General features: G+C 40.4%; 1 protein-coding gene across 5 annotated transcripts in view; it reads left to right on the top strand.

Annotated features, from left to right (window-relative positions):
• ANKRD44 (ankyrin repeat domain 44) overlaps positions 1 to 17,377 on the top strand; it is a 348,412-nt gene that overhangs the window by 168,861 nt on the left and 162,174 nt on the right. For all 5 annotated transcript variants that reach the window (XM_055379331.2, XM_055379330.2, XM_031008706.2 and 2 more), the window contains exon 4: positions 7,609 to 7,679. In XM_055379331.2, the coding sequence (XP_055235306.1) occupies positions 7,609 to 7,679 (71 nt within the window). The remainder of the gene's footprint in view (positions 1 to 7,608; positions 7,680 to 17,377) is intronic.

The raw sequence follows: 17,377 nt of genomic DNA, 5'->3' as shown, positions 1-17,377 counted from the left end.
AATGATTACCATGTTGGACAAATAATTTGGCCTTGCCAGAACAGCCCATTATAGCTGTGTTCTCCATTGTTGTATTAACCTACAGAGCATGGTGTAACCCAAGCTTGCTAAATTCCTACTGGCATTATCTCCTGTTAGCCAGGTGGATAGAACCCTGAATGCCTCTGAGCAGACAGGGAAGACGAATTCAGCCCTTGGAAATTTCACTTTCTTACAACTGCCAGTCCAGGGTCTGGCTTTATTTCTCTCCTGACTCTAGCTTCTGTTTGGGAACTGGCCGAATCTGGATTAAGTCAGAGAGATCAGTGAGAACCAATCAGTGGCTAAGAGTTAAGATACTGGGGTTGAGATATAGGAAGCAGAGTGCACAGAAAAAGGACCACAGTAGAAATATCTTACAAAGGCTAGGTGTGGTGGCTTAAGCCTATAATCCCAACACTTTGGGAGGCTGAGGTGGGAGTATCACTTGAGGTCAGGAGTTCGAGACCAGCCTGGCCAATATGATGAAACCCATCTCTACTAAAATTACAAAAATTAGCTGAACGTGGTGGCGGGTGCCTGTAATCCCAGCTACTCAGGAGGCTGAGGCAGGAGAATCACTTGAGCCTGGGAGGCGGAGGTTGCAATGAGCTGAGATCGCACCACTGTACTCCAGCCTTGGGTGACAGAGTAAGACTCCATCTCCACTATTCACAATAGCAAAGACTTGGAACCAACCCAAATGTCCAACAATGATAGACTGGATTAAGAAAATGTGGCACATATACACCATGGAATACTATGCAGCCATAAAAAATGACACGTTCATGTCCTTTGTAGGGACATGGATGAAATTGGAAATCATCATTCTCAGTAAACTATTGCAAGAACAGAAAACCAAACACCGCATGTTCTCACTCATAGGTGGGAATTGAACAATGAGAACACATGGACACAGGAAGGGGAACATCACACTCTGGGGACTGTTGTGGGGTGGGGGGAGGGGGGAGGGATAGCATTAGGAGATATATCTAATGCTAAATGACAAGTTAATGGGTGTAGCACACCAGCATGGCACATGTATACATATGTAACTAACCTGCACATTGTGCACATGTACCCTAAAACTTAACGTATAATAATAAAATAAAAATAAATAAAAAATAAAAAAAAGACTCCATCTCAAAAAAAAAAAAAAAAAAGATCCTACACAGAAAACTCTGAGGACAAGTAAGGATTATAGGGTTCTGGGTTGAAAGAAGAAAACTGGAAGTACTCTGTAATGTGGGAGTGTTTGTGAGGCATAACTACTAAGTAAAATTTATTAGAATTTATTTTTTAAATTTTAATTTAATTTACTTTTTTTTTTTTTTTTTGAGATGGGGTCTTGCTAGGTTGATCAGGCTGGTCTCGAACTTCTGGCCTCAAGTGATCCTCCCATCTTGGCCTCTTGAAGTGCTGGGATTACAGGCATGAGCCACCACATCTGGCCATAGAATTTATGCAACCCAACAAGTGGTAGTCCTGCAAAATTATTTCCAAAAATTTTCAAAATGTGCTTCTTACTCTCAATGCAAATTATTTCCAGAGCTGGGGGCACATCATTCTTTTGATTCCTTATGCATAACAAATATTCGTCCTTTGAGGATGAATTTGATATTTTTTATCTGGTGAAAGAGGGGTGATTAAACCAGGCAATGCTGATTTTGGCCTACAAATGTGGTGCAATTATAAAGTAATACGCCATTTTCTGGTGGGTGTGTAAACTGACCGTAAAGGCAACTCCAAAGAGAGTTTGTTAAATGTTTTGAGCAATTGCCACGTTCATGGAATTATCATACCCTCTTCTATGGTAATTGTTTTGAAGCGCTCCTGTGCTGTATGATTTGGTTTGTTAAAAAAATCAATAGCAAGCTGATTTTGTTATATTATAATCATATTTTTATGACTTTTCATGTTTACTTCAACAATTAAAAGCCAAACTTTAGATAAGTTAAGCTTGGGAAGAAATTATTCTCTTTGGCTTGTGAGATTTTTCAGTCACACTCAGTCCACCCTTATCACACCACTTCCGTTTTCTTTATTCTACTTCTTTCTAGATGACATGGCTTACAGAACAGAAATATTGCCTCTAGAAAAGATGCCCAGAGTTCACTTCACCCCTGATCTCTATGAAAATAAAATTAAGAGGTAACAGGGATAAGATGAAGAACATCCTTAGTTTGTAATTACAGATCATGTCTGATGGATTGGGCCTTTGTTTCTGAAGAATCAGTATACCCTAGTGCTTATTTTCATGTTTAAGCTTTAACATGTCCTTGGGTAAAAAAGCATTTGCCTTTAAATCATTAGACATGCAGACTGTGTCCTTCGGTGCACAATGGTGCCTGACAGGCAGGTAAATAATGTGAAGCTTCCTTTAGAAAAAATCAGCTATAAATATTCAATTCATAGCCAAAACCATCTGACATCTCCCTCTGACATGTAAACAAGACTCTTCAAAGTGTTCAGAGGAAGAGGATGAGGAAGCTGGCAGCAAGAGATGACACTGATGAAATGCTTCTTGCGTCTCCATTCAGATAACTCTGGTTTTGTTATAATAATTTTTGTTATGGGGGAGAAGAGGTTTTCCTGGCAGCTGCCTATTCAACCTCCATGAAAAAGAGAAATGGAGGAATGGAGGACTTAAACACTGACTGAAAGAAGCCATTGCCTACATTTCTAATCACCTTGAAATTTCTCAAGGGACTCTGAAGCTACACGCGAACAATGCTGGTGTCGTTACACCCTGGGTGTGTGTCACTGTATGAGGTTCAGCATGCGTGGGATCATTTTTCTCCTTGAAAGAGTTTTGATATTGAAAGCCAAATTTGGATCTGCATAAAACTAAAAATTTTCAGAATGCAGTATAATAATAATAATGATAAAAGTGTATAAATATAAAAAACAGAAAAATGGGAGAAATATGTAAAGAATATGAACAAGTAATTCTCAGAAAATGAATTACAAATGGCTAGTAATCAAACATGTTAGAAGATGTCTAACCTTATTGTAGACCAGAAACTAAAACAAAGAGATGCTATTTTTTTCAATCAGATTTGTATGTATGTATGTATGTATGTATGTATTTGAGATAGAGTGTTGCTCTGTCGCCCAGGCTGGAGGGCAGTGGCATGATCTCGGCTCACTGCAACCTCCACTTCCCAGGTTCAAGCGATTCTCCTGCCTCAGCCTTTTGAGTAGCTGGGATTACAGGCGCCTGCCATCATGCCCAGCTAATTTTTGTATCTTTAGTGGAGACGGGGTTTCACCATGTTGGCCAGGTTGGTCTCGAACTCCTGACCTCAGGTGTTCTGCCCACCTCGACCTCCCAAAAGTGCTGGGATTACAGGCATGAGCCACCGCGCTCGGCCTATTTATTTTTAAAGCAGCTTTATTGAAGTATAATTGATATACAATAAGCTGCATATATTTAATGTCTACAACCTGATGAGTTTGGACATATGCAAACACCCATGAAATTATCACCACAATCAAGGTAATAGACATCTCTGTCACCTCCAAAAGTTTCCTCGTGTCCCTTTGTTCTTGTTATTTTGGGGTTTTTTGGGATGTGTGTGTGGTGAGAACACTTAACATGAGATCTACCCTCTTAACAAATGTTTAAGTGCATAATACAGTATTATTGACTCAGATTTGCAATATTTAAAATGTCTGGCTGGGCATGGTGGCTCACATCTGTAATCCCAGAACATCAGAAGGCTGAAATAGGAGGATCACTTGAGGGCAGAAGTTTGAGACCAGCCTGAGAAACATAGCAAGACCCCATCTCTACAAAAAAATTTTAAAAAGTAGCTGGGCATGGTGGCATGTGCTGGCAGTCCTAGCTACTGTGGAGGCTGAGGCAGGAGGATTGCTTGAGCCCAGGAGTCTGAGGCTGCAGTGAGCTATAATGCCACTACACTCCAGCCTGAGTGACAGAGTGAGACCCTGTCTCTAAAACATTAAAACAATATATTTTAATGCCTGATAACATCAAGTGTTGTTGAGGATGTGGGGAAACTAAGCAATCTTATACATTCTGAGGGTGTGAACCAGCACACTTTAGAGGCTTTACAGGACCTTTTGAAACTGAAAGTCTGTATTATCTATGACACATAAAGTCCATTTTAAATTATTTATCCTAGACCAAATACTTGCACCTGAGGCAGGTAGATCACCTGAGGTCAGGAGTTCAAGACCACCCTGGCCAAAATGGCAAAACCCTGTCTCTACTAAAAAATAAAAAAATTAGGTGGGCATGATGGCAGGTACCTGTAATCCCAGCTACTCGGGAGGCTGAGGCGGGAGAATCGCTTGAACTGGGGAGGCAGATTTTGCAGTGAGCCGAGATCGCACCACTGCACTCCAGCCTGGGTGACAGAGCAAGACTCCATTTCACACACACACACACACACACACACACACACACACACACACACACACACACACAAAAGCAGCTTAGTCCCCCCTCCCCCATTATTTTCATTAAGAAACATAAAACTTCAAATGCACTAGCTTTCTTAAAAATATTTTTTTAGAAAATATTTCAAACATACAGAAAACTATGGAGAATAATATAGTGAATATCCATATACCTTCCACTAAGTTTTAAGAACTCTTAATATTTTGCCATATTTGCTATATATATATATTTTTTTTAAGGAAATAAAACATTGAAAATACAGTTGCAGCTGTATGGGTACTCTTACTTTATTCCTTTTCACATTCCTCTTTCCCTAGGCGCAATCACCATCCAGAATTAGTATTTATACTCCTTAGCCATATTTTAAACTTTTATTTTATATCTATGCATCCATAAACAACATATAGAAATACAGCTGGTATTATGCCATAGGTATAATTCTGCAGCTTGATTTGTTCATTCGGTGTTATGATTTCAAAAGTACATCTGTTTATATATACAGAACTTCAGTCTGTTCCTTTCCATGACAGTGTAGAATTCCATCGTACGGATATACCACAACGTCGTTATCCATTTTCCTCTTGATTGACATTTAGGATTCCAGTTTCTTGTTGACATAAACATGTTGCGGTGAACCTTCATGTACATGTGTGAGAGTTTCTCTAGGGTATATGATTGGGGTGGAATAGCTAGGTGGTTGGGCATGCATGTCATCAATTTTACTAGGTAATGCCACATTGTTTCCCAAAGGAGGTTGTACCAATTCACACTCTTGCCAGCTGTATGTTAAGTTTTCCTGTTGCTCCATACCCTTGCCAAATCTTGGCCTTGTCACACTTTATCATTTTTACCTATTTGATGGACGTGAAATGGTATGTTAATGCTGCTCTCATTTGCTTCTCCCTGACGAATTTTGAGAAGTACCTTTCCATATGTGTCTTGACATTTGGGTTTCTACTTGCATTCATTTTTTGAATTTACAAAAAATTTAAAGCACAAAATTTACTCTGCCAAAGACTATAATAAAAATAATTCCAGCTCTCTAGGACTGCATATGGTCTGAGTGATGTTTGTGACATGGGTGCCAAAGAAACAGCCCCAAAATAAGAAATAAATGTGCACTCGGCTTACTAGACAGAAACACAGTGTGGTCATAAATATATTTATTTATGATGCAAGAAAAGTCCTGATGTAAAGGCGGGTAATTTTAAAAGGTTTGAATCCAGAGTGTTGGAAGATCTGAAGGGATAAATGCTGTGTTTCTAAACCAGAAAGGTAGACTTTGTGACCATCACCTGACACTGTGTTGGAACTAATATTTAGAAGAAGAAATCTACAGTTTGGTTTTGGTAGTGGTAATTTTATTTTAAAATTAACCAATTTTGCTGTTCTTAATCACATCTGGATTTTCTTCTCCCTAGCATTCTCTAGCACTTGAGTCTCTCTTGCTCTTAAAAAGATATGTATTTGTACAGTCTCTAGGTGATGGTTCTTTGTGTTCTTAAATTTCCTATTTGACTTCTTCCTTTGTAGGGCAAAGATCATGCCTTTCACTTCCTTTGGAAATCTGAGTCTGAGATTTAGAGGTGAATGAGACATTGGAGGTGATTTGGAAATAAGAACCGCTAATGTTTTTCTAGTGCCTTGCAATTTACAAAGCACTTTCCTATTCACTTAATTCTCCTTAGCACCTGGTGAAATGGGTAGAGAAGTATTATTACTGTTGTTGTTAGCCTCACTGTGCAGATTAGTGGCTCTTGGTCATTGGGCCAGCAGGTGCTGAAATCAGAACTCGAATCTACATCTCCTGACCATGAATCCCACTGTCCTTCCAAAACCGCATTCATTTCATGCCACAGCATTTAGCCCACAGCTTCCTGTTACTGAGGCCAGAGATGCCTGTTGATTTTTGCACACCCAAACTGATTTTACTGTGGTCCTTACTGACGTAAGGAGCTTGAACTCCTTCAGGCAAGCTGGTGTTAGTGGAATTAGGATTTAAATAATTTTAACCTGGATAAATTAAGCAAAAATTCATCAGTGGCTCTCAACCTTGACAGCATAGTATGATAACCCTTGTACCTGATTCCATCTGAAACCAATGAAATCAAAGTGGAGTTTGGGGGGGAGGCATTCCAGCTGTCTTTGTTTTAGGGATTATGTTCTTGTTTTCTGTGATTAATGCTGTTGATGGCATTTGTTCTTCAGTTAAGGAAAAGAATAGTATAAGCTCTATGATTTGTTATTTACTTTTAGCCAGTGCCTTAAACTAAACCTCTAGTTCACGTTTACGCATGGAAGTCCACTGCCTTTTTAAAAAGTTTCTATTTTCCAGCTATCAGCTGGCCTTAGCCTCTTGGAGATTAGTCAGCTCCTGCTTCCCCTTGACTCACTTTCTCAGCCCTTGTCCTGAGGCGCCACCTCTGTGTTTCCTTTTCTCTGCCTTACTTTCTAGTTTCTTTGATTTGTTTCTCCACTCTCTGTCCTCATGAGCTTCCTTCCTCATCATCCTAAGGCTAGAATTGACTTCTCTTACTGCTTCTACAAAGATACACATATTTTCTCCTCCTCCCCTTTCGTAGCCCTTTTATAAAACATCCCATCTCTGACCAGAAGACTAATCAAAACCCTGAACCCCCTAAAAGGAAGCTTATATCAGATGTCTTAGCTGTTCAGACATAGACTTGGGCTGGTGATCATGGAGAATGGCGAGGGTGTCATGGAAGGCGGGTGAACTCTGCTTCCTGTGAATTCATTTGCAGGGAGCTTCTGTTCCGTGATGATGGCATGGCTTCATAGAGCTGAGCATGGGCACTCTTCTGAGTGTGAGCTGGTTTTGGCTCATGCTTGAGCCTATCTGCCTACCCCATAGTTTGAGAAAGTAGTGAGCAATTTATAGGCCTGATGTCCTATCTATCCAAAAGCCTCATGGAAACTGACTTCTTTTTACCAAAATATCTGGCTAGTCCCAGATTTTTAGGTAAAGCAGATTTCTTCTGGTCCCCTCAGCCTTGATCAAATCTTGTCGGCACATGACTAATACAAAGAAAAGAAGAGGTGGTGGTTATGTCAGGCAAATGGGAGCAAGATACAGCATTTGATTTAACGTCGGCAGGGCTTGCCTTGACCCCATTATGCCTCTAACTTGTGTTGTTTGATTCCAGGAGCTCGTGTAAATGCCAAGGACAACATGTGGCTGACTCCACTGCACCGGGCTGTTGCTTCCAGAAGTGAAGTGAGTGATTACCATATTTAATCTAATACCTACTGTGCCTAGAGAAAGAAAAAGTCTTGCTAGCAAATTAAGAATCCTTACTGGTAAGCAAAAGGCTTTTACCTCTAATATAAGAGGGTTACCCAAAATGAACAACTTTTATTTGAGTATCTCCTGCGTGCCAGACATAGTGCTGAGTGGGGCTGGGGAGTATCTGGGGTAGTTCAACATGGACAGCATGATCCTGAATTTCAATGAGTTCTCAGCCTGGGGAGGAGGCAAAGCAGAAAGCATATCAGTACAATATCATCATTGACTTGCAGGAGAAAGCAACTAACTGCCTGCTTGAATAGAGGAAATCTTCCAAGAAGAGATGTCAGTTGATCTGGTCCTTAAAGGATGAGTAAGGACTTAGCAGGCCAGGAGAATGAGGGAGGGCTGAGGCAAGGAAGTGAGTGAATGGGGGCCTCAGTGAGGTATAACTGGAACTCAGGCTATAGTAGAAGGTAAATCTGATAGTGGAGGTTGGGCCAGATGGCAGAGGGCTTGGAATCCTCTGAGCAATGGAGAATGGTCACAGCAGGGGAGTGATATGCTCAGATCTGTGTTTCAGAGAACCTTTGTGGTGGCAGCGTGTGAATGGGCTGAGGGGGAGGGGTCTCAGGGAGGAGCGCCAGTAAGAGACCAAAAGAGTCCCGAAGCGGCTGGGATGAGGGCATAAAGCTGAGTCCATGATTTGAGAGCTCATTAGAGGTAAACCTGGCAGGATTTAGTACCTAGTAGGGGTGAGATGGGAAAGAAGCTGGTAGGTAAATGGCAATGCTGTTAACAGAAGAGGCACAGAGCAGGGGAGCAGGGGCCGGGAGGCTGGTGGGTCCTGTTTGCTAACGCTGAGTTCAGCAAACATGTTGTTGGAGTGGGAGCTCCATGAGGACAGGAATCTGTACTTTGTTCCTGGATGTATCCCAAGCCTGGTACATTCTAGGCATCCAAGAAATAATTTGTTGTTGAATGCTGGAAATTCGGGTGAAGATGACTGATAGATTATCTATAATTATTTATACAAGTCTAGCACTCAGGGACAGGGAGGATGATCATCAAACCATGGTAAATGCATCAGGTAGCTCAGGGGAAGTATAAAGGATGAGAAGATCAATGTGAAGGCAGGGGTGGCAGGGGACCCTGGTGAATGTCAGCCTTGAAGCCTGGTCAGAGGAGATGCCCATTATCCAGGGATACAAGAGGTTCAAACCTTGCATGCACTTGGTGCTGGATGACTGACCTCCATAGCTGAGTTTACCAAATGCAGCTTCTCCTCTGCTACTGGAGAAGGTGATGTTCTCCAGGTACACCTAGGAGCAAAAGGTCTTGCTGAGAATTAATATACAGAAGTTGCAGGTGTCTTTGGCCGTTATTGGTGTCAGCTTTTCCTCTTTGGCAACTATCTGGAAATTTCAATATATACTTGCTAGGTGACAGCTTAGTAGTCATGGTTTTTCTTGCTGCGCTTTGTGATTTTAGTAGTTTTTAAAAGGGGTTGATTGTGTTCTCCTTCCAAATATCCCGCATGGAATGAGAGAGGTCAATAATCCTAAACTGCCTGGCTCAGACCCTGGAGAATTCAGAATCTTCTCATGGTCCCACATTTTATTTCCATTTTGTCTGGGAAAACGAGGGCAGTGAGCTGACTGAGTGGGTATTACCAGCTTCATGAGACCAACCCCTTCATAGAGGAGTATTTCCTGGCCTTTTAAGACCACTTGGTCTTTAGTAAATTTAAGTGTCTCTTTAAAAATATGTATGGATTTGTTTCCTCTTCAACAAGAACCAGGTCTTTTTAGTTGGGAAAATAATTCAGTATGTACCTCCCATATGCCAGGCACCTTTTCTTTGTAGCTCATGGAGCTACAAAAAAAAATTAAGACCGATGGTCTCTGCCCTTAGGAAGTGTGTAGTCTAGTGGAAAAGAAAGACACAAAAAAGATGATTTCATTACTCTGTGACCTTTCCCAAGTGATCTCTATCTTTGTTAGCTCAACTAGCTTCAAAGACTTCAATCCTCAAAGCATCCATTTTCCATCAACAACCAGTCTGCATTCTGTAAGTATCTTTAGTGTGTTTGAATCCAGTCAGCCTAATGATGGACTGACCTTCCTATCTGAGAAAGGCTTTTGTTGCTTCTCCAAGTAACCAGCTCCCTCTGTAGGTTTGCAGGGAGGAAAAAAGAATCACTAGCCAGATAGGAATTAAATGCAAACAAACCCTGAACTGTAAATAATTGGGTCACATATGAGCTCATGATGTCTTCATATTAGTATCTGTCACAGCAAGTTGGACAGTTTCTTATGAAAATTGGAGTCTCGGCTGGGCGCAGTGGCTCATGCCTGTAATCCCAGCACTTTGGGAGGACAAGGTGGGTGGATCATGAGGTCAGGAGTTCGAGACCAGCCTGACCAACATGGAGAAACCCCATCTCTGCTAAAAATGCAAAATTAGCTGGGCATGGTGGCGCATGCCTGTAACCCCAGCTACTCGGGAGGCTGAGACAGGAGAATCACTTGAACCTGGGAGGCAGAGGTTGCGGTGAGCCGAGATCACGCCATTGCACTCCAGCCTGGGCAAAAAGAGTGAAACTCCATCTCAAAAAAAAAAAAAAAAAAAAAGAAAAAGAAAAAGAAAGGAAAAGAAAATTGGAGTCTCTGTAACCATTGTGAGAGCTGACGGTGGAGAAGACATCTTAACTCCAAGCACATTGCTGTCCTGTGGAAGTCCTAAATTCAGATTTCCTTCTTCTTTGGAATTTAGTCTTATTGCCTTTATTTTATGCCTCTCCTAACTAATAGTTGGGGAAAAGAAAGTAGATTTGAGGGGAAGAAAAGAGAAGGTTTGGACTGGTATTTTGGAATTTAACTGTTAGCACTTGTCAAGATGGATATATGGTTTCAGCTGAGAGCTGGCACAGGTCTATTCCTTAGATTGGTAAGCACTGATATTACATGGTCATGTGTTTAAAACCATTTCTTCATTGAAAAGTTTATAAACTCTATACTGTCTGTCCTCAAAGCCTATTTGCTTATAAAATATAGGTAATTGATCTCTCAGGGTTCGGGGTTCAACCAGGGAAGCAGAACCACCATGAGAGATACAGAGCAAGATATTTATTATAGGAATTAGATCTTACACAAGTGTGTAGGGCCGCTGTGGTCTGTGTAAGGCTATCACCTTGGATTCTGTGAGGCCCTGAAGTCACTGTAGGTCAGCAGAGTCTACAGTGGAAAAGCTGGATGTAAAATGGGGGAGATCAAGGACAAACTGGAACTGAGGTCTGTCTAACACTGCCTCCAACATCATGGACATGGGTGACTTGCAGAAGGAGTTGTGCATGCACCTGGCCCAAGAATTGGAGAAACTGAAGGAGATGCAGCAGGATCTGAAGAAGCATCAAGCCAGGCACTGCCCCTTGCCAACGTGGTGATCCAGCCAATTAGTGTCATCGTGTGAAGCTGCGACACTACCTGGTTAGGCTGCAGTTTCACTTATGCCTTCCAAAACTCATCAGATATCTCTTGTGGCCAACCCTAAAGGGAGTACTACAGGGAAAGGAATTCTGGGAAATTTAGTTCAACTCAGCCAACTTGGCACAATACAAAACTACCATAGAAATTGTTGTTCTATTTGAATTAAAAAGATCTTCTAGACAGTAAGCTCCTTGAAATGTATGCCATGCCTATTGCTTGCCGTTGTATTTCTAGCATCTTGCCTAGTTAGAAAAGAATTGTTTTTTTGAGTTATTCATTAAAGACTGGGTTTTCAATTTAAGCTATAATAATTTTCTGTGTACAACTGGTAAGATAGAACTGGTATACACCATATCAGAATGTTGATGGTAATAATCTTTTATGCATGCAGGGTGAACAGAGTTGAAGCATGTTTATGGGAATGTGTACACTAAAAGCCAACTAAGCCACTGAAACCTGCAAAATCAAGGCTGGTTTTGCAATTGCATATAACACAGATATCAGTCTAAGTCAAAATTTTGGAGCCTTGTTTTCATCCAGGCAAGATTTATGTTCAGATTTCTGTGTCTGGAAAAATAAGGTGCATTGCTAAGTTCATTTCCTGAGTATGTTAAGCAATAAGGGTGTCAGATCATAATATTGATTAAATATGAATCCATGCCTGACATTATGTCCTCCATAGACAAGAAAGTAGATCAAGACATAATCACACCCCTTGAAAATCTCCTAAAATATAACTGAGCTCTAGAGATAAGTCTTGAAGACTTATGTGATGCTGACCAGGCTGTCTTGTGTTTTCCCTTCTAGACACAATCCCACGACCCTTTCCTACCCCCAACCTGCTCCCCACATCTGGCACATCTGGGATTCCCAGGTTGGAAACAGCTTGGAGCCCAATAGCACTGTCTCCTTTTTGGCTCCCTAAGGGCTTCTCTGAACTCATTCTCCTTTTTTTTCTGTGTACTCCCTAGGCTGTGAAGAAATGAAGAGAGGCTCTTACTAAAATATTAGAGAAACATCTTTTATAGTGCCAGCTAACATAGATAAGCAAGAATTGGGGCTGCCAGTGGGAATATTCTGAAGTGTTCTTGTGAAGCCTATTTCATATTATTTCCTGTGTTCAGCTTATTCTTGCTTTTTTTGCTTTTCTTTCTTGGAAAAGAGCAACTGTAGGGGAAAGGAATGAAATGTACACAAACCCAGAAAGTCTAACGCACGTTTATGGAAGCCCACTTGGTAGAAGGCATTGTTAAGTGTGCTACAGGGGGCCTAAAGTGTGTATAAAGTGTGGCTTTTAGTTTTAGTATACAGTATTTGGGGAGATAACCAGGCATGCAGGCTGCTGTGGCCTATGTGCAGACGTGGCTGGCCCATCCCAGGTGCCCTTTCTGCTATAACCAGTTGAGAGGAGCATCACAGGGGAATTGCTGAACTTTTCACTTCTCCATTCTAGAGACTGTCTTTTGGTTAGAAAAGTTAAAAATGGTTGTATCTTATCTTTAGAGTGTAGGAGTGAGGACACTGTGTCCATGTAAGTGTTGTAGTTACGAGTATTTATTAAGTACTTACTGTCTGCTAGACAGTATGCTAAGGACTTTCTGTATATTATTCTCTTTTAACCTCTGATCCACCCTTCGAGACGGATGCTATTGGCAATACTAGTTTAGGAAATGTAATCTCAGAAAGTTAGTAGGGAGCCAACGAAGTCGATGTCACAGCCAGAAAGTGGAGGAAAGTGTGACTAGAGAAACTGCCTGCTTAACTACCATTCTGTGCTGCTTTCTTCAATTCCCATTAGCACCCTTATGGAGCCTGTTCTAGCCAATAAAGCACATCTATTTTTGGCTTCTGTGCAGACAGAAGACCCAACTGGTATACAGATCTTTCCCAGAGCTAAGCAGGAAAAGCATTTTATTTTACAGATGAAATTTAAAAAACTTATGTTCTACCCTTTCCTCTAAAAAACATGATCATTATTGTGGGCTTAATGCTAGTAGACAGAAGAATTGGAAACATTATATGGAAGAGTAGAATGTTATTGTTTTCTTTAAATTATCTTCGTGATTATAAAAAGTTGTTCATATGTAGAATATAGGTCATATCTGGAATAGGAAGAAAGTAAGCATTTTATAATCTATTAGAATGTAGACAAGCGGTACCCAGCTTTAGTGCATTTAAACTCTCTGGGGTGTTTGTTGAAACTGCCTGTTCTAAAACCTCACCCCTAGTGATTCTGAATGAAGCCTATGGTTAGGCCCAGAAATTTGCCTTTTCAAAAGAAGATTCTGATACATGTCGTCTACATGCCACACTTCGAGAACTGAGATTAAACACTGGTCATACTTTAGTGTCTGCCGTTCCTAATGGTTAAAGTCAGCACTTCTTAAATAGTTTGCTTAGAATTCTTTCATATCCCAAAGTCTCCAGCGAACTGCCTTTGCACTCCTAGTTCTTAGAATAATTGTGCTCTAATAATAATTAAAATAATGGGTGAGTTTTTTTGGTGCTTGGTACTTTGGTACTTTTAGAGGAACAATCCCATTAATTGAGCAAATTGGTTGGACATCAATTTATAGAATTCTTACAAAATATGAAATTGCTATGATTACAGTAATATAGCATAAGCCTTCAGGACTTAAGAGCAGCCTCAGGGACATCAGCCCAGAGTAATGTAAAATTAACACTTACAGATTATTACTTACAGACTTTGCTGATGATTACAGCAATGTATTTATTCTGCCCAAATTTATTGAATATACACTATGTGCAAAGCAACTGCCAGGCTTTGTGGAGAGTACAGACAGTTGTATAACATTTTGACCCCTATCTAAAGCAACTTGTAATTTATAAAACTTGACATTGCTTATGGCTGCAGGGACTATGTGTAGTAATAAACAGTTACTTTTCCATGAGTAATTTATGACCACTGAAATGCAATGCACATTTGAGAGTAAAGAAACAAATATTAAGGATGATAGTTTCTAAGACACATGCCTCCTATTCTCATCTTTTCCATGTGCCACAGTGTATGTTTCTACTTCTTATTTCAAGGTTGAAGTGGCCTTTTGTTAAATAAAAAGAGTTGTAAAAAGTAGAAATTGACTGACTCGCAAATGGCATGTCCAGTTACCTCCCATATGACATCCCATGACAGCTCCTCCTTTCTATTATTTCTGCATCTTATATAGGACAGCCTGCTACAGGGTGTCATCCAGCAAGGCCTACAGTCCTAAAACAGAACGTTAACTGGGCTGATGCCTCCATTTGGGGGAGATACCAGAATCCTCACAGGTGTTTGTTCATTAAGAAAGAAACAAAGGTCCAGGCGCGGTGGCTCACGCCCGTAACCCCAGCACTTTGGGAGGCTGAGGCAGGCGGATCACTGAGGTCAGGAGTTCAAGATCAGCCTGGCCAACATGGTGAAACCTTGTCTCTACTAAAAATACAAAAAAATTAGCTGGACGTGGTGGCGCATGCCTATAATACCAGCTACTCAGGAGGCTGAGGCAGGAGAATCGCTTGAACTGAGGCACAGGTTGCAGTGAGCCGGGTTGGTACCACTGCACTCCAGGCTGGGCGAAAGAGCAAGACTCTGTCTCAAAAAAAAAAAAAAAAAAGAAAGAAACAAACAAAGGCTTTGAAGGAGCATGATTCACAGCATGCCTGAGCACTGGGGCTGGACTGTGAGCTTTTATCTTATCTGTTGTGAAAAGAGTAGGTGGTCAGAAACTTTTAGGGCAATTTGATAATTTCATGCCCATTAACTTTAATAATAAAATAATTACATTTATAGTTTTTATCTTGTTTTTATTTCATTTTATTCTACTGATTACTTTTTATTGTATTTTACAAAAGTATTGGCTCAAAAGTGATGGATTTGAAATAATAACTATTTTTAGAAAACTGGTTCTTTACCACAGACAGTTTGAAAAGCACTGTTAAAGAAACTTTTCTTGATGGATTAAAGACTTAAATGTAAAACTCAAAACTATAAAAACTGTAGAATAAAATCTAGGCAGTGCCATTCAGGACACAGGCATGGGCAAAGATTTCATGATGAAAACACCAAAAGCAATTGCAGCAAAAGCAAAAATTGACAAATGAGATCTAATTAAACTAAAGAGCTTCTGGACAGCAAAAGAAACTATCATCAGAGTGAACAGGCAACCTACAGAATGGGAGAATATTTTTGCAGTCTATCCATCAGACAAAGGTCTAATATCCAGAGTCTACAAGGAACTTAAACAAATTTATCAAGAAATAAAAAACCCCTTTAAAAAGTGGGCAAAGTACACGAACAGGCACTTCTCAAAAGAAGACATTCATGCAGCCCACAAACATGAAAAAAAGCTCGATATCACTGATCAGTAGAGAAATGCACATCAAAACCACAATGAGATACCATCTCACACCAGTCAGAATGGCAGTTATTAGAATGTCAAGAAACAAGAGATGCTGGTGAGGTTGCAGAGAAAAAGGAAAGCTTTTGCACTGTTGGTGGGAATAAATTAGTTCAACCATTGTGGAAGACAGTGTGGTGACTTCTTAAAGATCTAGAAGCAGAAATACCATTTGACCCAGCCATCCAATTATAAATCATTCTATTAGAAAGATACATGCATGTTTATGTTCATTGCAGCACTATTCACAATAGCAAAGACATAGAATCAACCCACATGTCCATCAATGATAGACTGGATAAAGAAAATGTGGTACCTATACACCATGACTATGCAGCCATAAAAAGGAACAATATCATGTCCTTTCCAGGGACACGAATGGAGCTAGAAGCTGTTATCCTTAGCAAACTAACTCAGGAACAGAAAACCAAACACCGCACATCCTCACTTACAAGTGGGAGCTGAACGATGAGAACAGAGGGACACGTGAGAAGGAACGACACACACTGGGGCCTGTCAGTGGGGAGAAGGGAGGGAGAGCAGCAGGAAGAATAGCTAACAGATGCTGGGCTTAATACCTAGGCAATGGGTTGATCTGTGCAGCAAACCACCATACACGCATTTACCTATATAACCTGTACATTCTGCACATGTACCCTGGAACTTAAAATAAAAGTTGATTAAAAAAATTTAACAGAAGAAAAAGAATCTTTTCTTGATTCAGGAAGTGTTCAGCTTCCCTTCCCCCACATTAGTTTCTTTTTTACCTTGTATATTTCTGCCAGAGCAAGCTCCTGGGTATTAATTTTTAGCCAATATGTGATACAGGAGAAGGCAGACTTCTTTAATTAAAAAAAAATTAATTCCCTAAATAGCCATCAAATTACTCCCTTGTAAAACCAAGTTAAAGAGCTTCCAAGCTTAAAACTTTTAAAAGAGAAATGCAGTTTTTAAAAAGATAGTTATCTGTTTTTAATCAAAGCTTTGTTTTTGCCAAAATATTATATTAAATTTCTATTATATGTATTAAGCCAGTGTAGCAGACTAAAACTTTAGGATTTAAAAATGTAAATAACTAAGGAGAATTAACTGTTGAATCTATTTATGTCAGGATGCTTGACTGAGACTACTCACTGAGTAAGCCTAGTAGAAAATGGCCTGTTAGAAAATGCATGAGCCCATAAGTCAGCCAGGCTGACAGGTCATTGCCCTGGACTTCTGTCATCTTGCCTATAAAATAAAGCTGCCTATGAAATGAAGGGGTCAGCTCAGGTGAACCTTAGGGCTTTCTCCATTTCTAATATTCCATATGTCTGTGAATTTAATTCCATAATCATTTTAAACTACTGTATTTTTTTTTTTTTTGAGACAGGGTCTTGCTCTGTTGCCCAGGCCGGAGTGCAGTGTCATGATCACAGCTCATTGTGATCACGTCAAACTCCTGAGCTCAAGTGATGCTCCCACTTCAGCCTCCTCAGTAGCTAGGATTTAGAGGTCCACAACACCACTCCCGGTTGGTGCAAAAGTAATTGCGGTTTTTGCCATTAAAAGCAATGCAATTACTTTTGCACCTGTATATATGTTTGTCGATTTTTTTTTTCTTCGTTAGAGATGGGGTTTTGTTATGTTGCCCATGCTTGGCTTCTGCGCTTTTAAGAGCTGCATGGATGACTCCATTGCATAGCCAGGGTTGAAAGTCATAGATCAAGAGGTTAGGGAGCTGACTGGGCCGATAGAAGAAAAAATGTGGGAGGCCCAATGAAGGTGAAGGAACTCAACAATGGCAAAAGAAGTGACCCAT

This window comes from Gorilla gorilla, chromosome 11 (genome assembly GCF_029281585.2).
Source record: "Gorilla gorilla gorilla isolate KB3781 chromosome 11, NHGRI_mGorGor1-v2.1_pri, whole genome shotgun sequence".
NCBI classification, from domain to species: Eukaryota; Metazoa; Chordata; class Mammalia; order Primates; family Hominidae; genus Gorilla; species Gorilla gorilla.
The sequence above is the reverse complement of the archived record's forward strand: the minus strand, read 5'-3'. Positions and strand labels throughout refer to the sequence as shown.